Source organism: Centruroides sculpturatus, unplaced genomic scaffold, assembly GCF_000671375.1.
Source record: "Centruroides sculpturatus isolate CEXI.00-Female unplaced genomic scaffold, Cexi_2.0 scaffold122, whole genome shotgun sequence".
NCBI lineage: Eukaryota > Metazoa > Arthropoda > Arachnida > Scorpiones > Buthidae > Centruroides > Centruroides sculpturatus.
The window spans coordinates 1-6,178 of record NW_019384345.1 but is presented as its reverse complement, the minus strand read 5'-3'; the positions used below and the strand labels follow the sequence as shown (position 1 = coordinate 6,178).

The 6,178-nt window shown below is 29.2% G+C and overlaps 1 protein-coding gene across 1 annotated transcript; it reads left to right on the top strand.

The window, feature by feature from the left end:
* Positions 1-2,618: 2,618 nt before the first annotated feature.
* LOC111635378 (suppressor of tumorigenicity 14 protein-like) lies at positions 2,619-6,100 on the top strand. Its single transcript, XM_023380332.1, has 5 exons — positions 2,619-2,677; positions 5,165-5,250; positions 5,320-5,378; positions 5,452-5,561; positions 5,714-6,100. The coding sequence occupies exons 1-5, from the start codon at positions 2,661-2,663 to the stop codon at positions 5,985-5,987; spliced, it is 546 nt and encodes a 181-aa protein (XP_023236100.1). The 5' UTR covers positions 2,619-2,660; the 3' UTR covers positions 5,988-6,100.
* The last annotated feature ends 78 nt before the right edge of the window (positions 6,101-6,178 follow it).

Here is a 6,178-nt window from a genome sequence, read left to right as displayed (position 1 = left end):
CAATGTTGCCACGTCTACCGAATTTTCGGTAGATCTACCGATTTTGGGACCGATCTACCGATTGAAGCACCAAATCTACCGAAAAGTTTACGATAATTCAAGAAAGAAATTTTTATTTTCAATGTATCTAAAAATTCTCAATAAAACATTTCTTTGTACCTTCATTTCTTATATATTGTAAGAGACTTTATTGCAAAGATTCTGTCTCGTTTTGTTGAGAATATCTTGTGTCTGCCCCATTCTTCAGCTAATGGAATAGAAAGAATATTTTCGTAAATAAATCTGTTAAACACGAAACACGGAAATAAACTGACTTGTGAGCTCTGAAACAATCACTGGCTTACTTCTTACTAAACAATTAATTGGATAAAAATACTGTTACGATTTTCCTGTAAAAGATAATTTAATTTCAAAAATAAGAAACTGTGTTAAAAACATACAAACGGAAGATATTGAATAATAATAATTATTATTAATATCCGAAAAATAAAAGGTAATACTGTATTTTGTTAGAAAAATAAGACAAAATGTACCTACTTAATTAGTAAATTATTATTTTTTTATGTAAGTGTTCTGTGTTAGTTTTTTTGCTTTTTATTGTTTTATAATGTATAATAAAATAAATGACGAAAAAGAATGTTATTGTTTATGTGCAACCTCCTTTCTGCCACAAAAAGTCGATTTACCGAAAAATTACCGAAATCTACCGAAAATTGTCTAATGAATCTACCGATGGCAAGCAAATCGGCGTGGCAACATTGCTTTGGACGCCGGAAGTGAACTCACGTAGACTTTGGTTCGCCGTGGACGCTTGAAGTATTATTTTTGAACTTAACTGGCTCCACTATCTTTTGGAATTGACTTGATAACTTTTTCTTACGTTTCTTACTTTATTTGAAATAAATGTTTGTTTAGTTAATAAAAAATGAATAAGTTTTTAAAAATTTTGTTGTCTGTTGTATTCAGAATCGCAAAATCTTCATTCCAGAAAATGTCCCCCTTGAGAATAAAATCGACCTGTCCGAGCGATTTGCTTGGACGAACTCGATATCTCTGCCGTTTCGTTTTCGTTGGGACACCCTGTATTATTCATCCCCAATCTGGGGTCTCGATTATTTATATAAATTAGAAACCTTTCATGTTTACTTTCTCCGCAAATTACTTCATCTGGAAAGAACTGTCCCAAGATACGCAATTCGCCATGAAACCAATCGTATATACTCTTTTCCTTTGTTTATGAAACGAATAATAAAATTTTATTACCGATTAAAATTCAAATGTGACAGTAATATTACCTTTTTACATCAAGAATCAATCAAATGTAGTAAGAAATCAACCACAGTGCACCTCTGGCAATCCAAACTAAATAAAATACTAAATTCCTTTGGAATATCTGACTTACTATTCAAAGATGACATTCAAGACTGGAAGTTTGGTTATACTATGTTAATGGAATCAGCGATTGACCATTCTATAAATATGGATCAAAATAGTTTAAATCAAAATACCTATCACCCTTGGTACCTAAAAATTTTACAAATACCTTCATCACAACCTTATATGACAAATCCAATTAACTTTAATGTGAAAAGACTGATTGCACAATTACGCTTAAATAAATTCTCGTTATATATTAATAATACTTATATTGACCTATCAAACAATCTTTGTCCATAGTGTAAAACCAATGACTTTTCAATTGATCATTACAAAATACGTGAAACTTTTAACATCTCCCGAATACTCCAAAACGACTCATCTCAAGATTATAGAAATATTTTAAACAGTCTGAATAAAAAATATCTCTACAGTTTGTATAACTTTTTCACTAAAATCACAAAAATGTTGTAAATCTACGCCAGTATATTAAACATTACCAACATTGTACATCTGACTGTTAATGTAAATAATATATAACTATCAAATTGTTTAATACTAATATCCTGTATATTATGTAAATATTGTTAAAGAATTTATAATATCCCTTTGTATAACCCCTTGCAACAGAGACACTTTCTTTTATGCTAATAAAGATTATTACAGTATTATTATTATTATAAAGATTGATTGATAATAATAATAACAATAACAATAAGCGCAGAGCCCAAACAGTTAGAAGTTGAAAGTTGAAAATTCAGTATAGTTAGGGTACGCCATGCAAATGCACACTAAAAAGAGACTTTTGGAAATTCTTTCCGGCCAGGAAGAAGGAGAGAGAGAGAGTTAACGATTACCCTGAAGAACTCGGCTTCTACTGTAATATTTTAGATGCGGGGTTTTTTGCGATTTTGTGGAAACGGAACACATTTTTAGACTCGTCTAAATATTTTGTAATTAGTCTCGGAATAGTGGGACGTAATTCTTTTACCCGGTGAAAACGGGTAAAATCGGAAATGAACTAATAATCTTAATCTTCGCTATCATTACTTTTTGTCCGAGAAATGCCGAGCTCATCTGCTAGTTTATAGTATTTTTTTTTTTAATATTAGCTAATATTATAGCTAGTTTATCATATTTTATTTGTAAACTGATAATCTAAGTATCAATTACCATCCGTATTTTGAAAATTGTAAACAATATCTAACACAGTATATAACAAAGCGATATTGACGATCAGTACGAGTTTCTAAATATAATTTAAGAAATAATATTTTCGAACTATGGACTTTTTCTTCAGGTGATATTTTTTAAATATTTTCTATATTTTAAAATTAAATTATAATCATAACGTATCATGAAACTTATTAATTGCAGATATTTTATTCTTATACATTCTTATGCGTTTTAGTATAGAGAGGTATATTTAAACTTTTTTGATTATAAACTTTTTAGTCATAATTTTAAGTTTATTGATCTGAAATTTTGAATTGAAGAAGATAACAAGTTTAATTAAAGATTGCTCTTTTTTCGATTTCGCTACATAATGTTATTTAAAACACATACCATTATTCCTATTTACACGGAAAATCAACTGCAATCAGTCAAGCTGAAATCTACATTTTTCAACTGAGATTTTTTTAATCCCTCCATAGACTCGTCATCTCCAGTAATTTCACAAACTGAGTAAATACATACCAGTAAATCAAACAACTTAACACAAAACTCTTCAATACCTTCTTATCGATCAAATTATAGGAAAGCTACATAACACCTCTAAAATGTAAACAAGTGACACTTCTCTGCTGACACTGAAAAAACCGTTCATACCTCTGAATGTTTTGCATGGAGAGATTTATAAAAATCAAAATAATTTAACACAGCTTCTCCCATCATTGTGCTTGTACAAGTATAGATAAATTGGGATACTACGAACAGTAAAATATTACCTTCTCAATACAACTGAATATTATACAATAAAAAATGATTCCTCTGAAAAAACGTTTTTGATATCAAGTCTCTTATGGCTACTTACTTTTTTGTTTGTGCGGCTCTACAGGACAATTATTGTAAGTTGGAAAGTTGTATAATTGTCTGGAATATAGCATATGTTGGAAATGTGATCCTAATAGTGATCAGGTGTTTGGGACATGGCATCGTTTATCTTATTAGATCTAACTTTTGCCTGCAAGCTTGGCTTTGTAATCGTTCACTGTTCGTCTCTTCCTTGGCACGACTGTCACATTTTATTTCAAATATCTGTCGTCCTATAAGCCCATATGCAGAAGATCCTCGATTTTCCGAAGCATTTTTGTTGTTTATGGATATTGAAATCCATAAACAACAAAAATGCTTCGGAAAATCGAAACATTTTTTTTACCATCACAGGTAAAAACATTATTTTTATTTTTGACATTGAAGTCAAAAATAAAAATAATTTTTTTACCTGTGATAAATATAAAACCATGGTGTAGCACAAAGAACATTACACAGTTCAGAAAATTAATGAGACTTCTCCTTTTCCATTTAATGTCTTCTTCTTCGCAATATAGGCCTACTGCGTGTCTCTTGATGTCGGCTGCCTTTGCTATTGATGAAATGAAAGAAGTAAAGTTTATCTTTATCAGTCGTATTGGTTCAGTAATTGATGGATTGATAAAATTTTATCAAAGTGTCGATGAGACTTCTGAAATACTAAATGATTTTTAACACCATATATTTTGTATAGGCTACAGCACATATGCATTCAATATGCAAATACAGTATATAATAAATGAAAAAATAGTTTCACGTAGTGTTTTTCCCTTTTTCCATATTATGGGGTAGTCATGAATATGTTGATATAGAGCAGTACTTCTCGAACTTTCTTGGATCATCGCCCCCTTCGTTGTGACTGTTAATAGTAATGCCGCGTTCTGTGTACACAGGGGCCATCCTATCATGCCTAAAGCCCCATTGGACAATTTAAACGCCCTCAGTAGCCATATCACTTAGTTTCAAAAGAACTATTCTAAACCAAACAGGTGTGGCTGCGCAGGATCCAGCGAAGAACCTCAAATTAAGGACTACATTAATTTTTATATATTTTATGATAAACTTTGATTTTTACTGTGTCCACTGTCTAGTGTTGTAAACGAATACAGTTTTATTTAAAACTGTATTCGTTTTCATTCAAATAAATGAAGAATCATGTGACCAAGGGCTTATTTTTCGAACTTTTAAACGATATTTTTCTCTATTCATAAAATACTTATTTTAAGTTGTTAATAATTTCAAAATTTCATAAAATTTAATGTTATGAAACTTAATAATTTTGTAATTATACAGGAGTCGTAAAGATGAAAGCAAATATTTAAAAGACTTAACGCCACAATATATATAATATAAAGTAAAACATCGTTAAAAAACATAAATGTTACAACTTAATTTCATTTTAAAATTAATAATTAATCTACATCAGGATTTTTTACAAATGAATTTCAAATATTTTTTACGATATTGTTTTCAGTGCATTTTTGAAAGTCACTCTGATACAGAAATTACACCTGAAATAAAATTTATATTTGGAAATATTGAAATGAAGTTACGATTTAAACAAATTTTAAGCTATATAAAAGAGATTTTATAGTATAATTTAAGGTTATCATTTGTATTCATCGTACTTTTTCTCAATTGGTGTCATTAGCAACATGAATACTCTTATAAAGTGGGCCTTGTTGAAATATATATGTGCATACATATACAATTTTATTATGACAACATAAATTAATGCCAATTTTCTTTACAGGGTTTTTAACCGAAATTTACAAATATTTATATTGCTTGCAATTCTGTTTTGCAATGGAAATGCAGAAAATAATGGAAATGAACGGGGTGAGTAAATAAGTATTATTTCTTAATAACAAATGTTTATTAATTCTCACCATTTCATGGCATTTGCAGGAATTGCACGAAGGATGATTGGTGGTAAGGAAGTTGAAATTCAGGATTATCCATTCATGGTGAAGTATTTGTATTAATTATTATATGCATTACACTTATGAAATAATTAAAACAAATATATTTTGTTTTTAGATGGCATTATATTTTAAAGGAGATTCAATACAAGATTATGGCTATTTTGGTGGAACTTTCACATTGATAACATCGAAAACTGCATTAGGATGTGCTCACATACTATTTAAGTATGATTTTAAGTAATTTTTTTATATATACATAAATAAAAATGTAATTATTAATACTATAATATATTTTACAAAAATATCGTTATATATTTAGATCATATTTCGATATATTCATTATTTTTATTTGTAATATTAATATGTTTATATTATAGAAAGAAACCTGAACAGTTTTATGGGATAATTGGTCACAAAGATAAATTCCTTGGGAAAAAAGTCCATTTTAAAAAGTTAATTGCACATCCGCATTTTGTTGGTACAACATTTCTTTTCGACATAGGACTTTTAATACTAAACAGCGCCGTTTCTTTATCGAGCAGTCCTCTTGTTCCCCCATATGTACAAACAATCGCTCTACCACGTACGAATATAGAATTTTATTCGGGAACGGCAGTAACGGCTGGATGGGGGAATACCGGAAAAAGTTAGTAAATGGTGAATTTTTCAAAATATTTTTAACTAAGACAACTTTTTTTAAAAAAATAAACTGAAATAATATTACCACTTTTCACTAAATTGAATTCCGAGAAAATACTGTGAAAAAGTATATAAATATCTTTTTACTAAACGTTTCAGAATAAAAGAAACAGTAAGAAAAGTCAAAATATAAAACAGTTTCT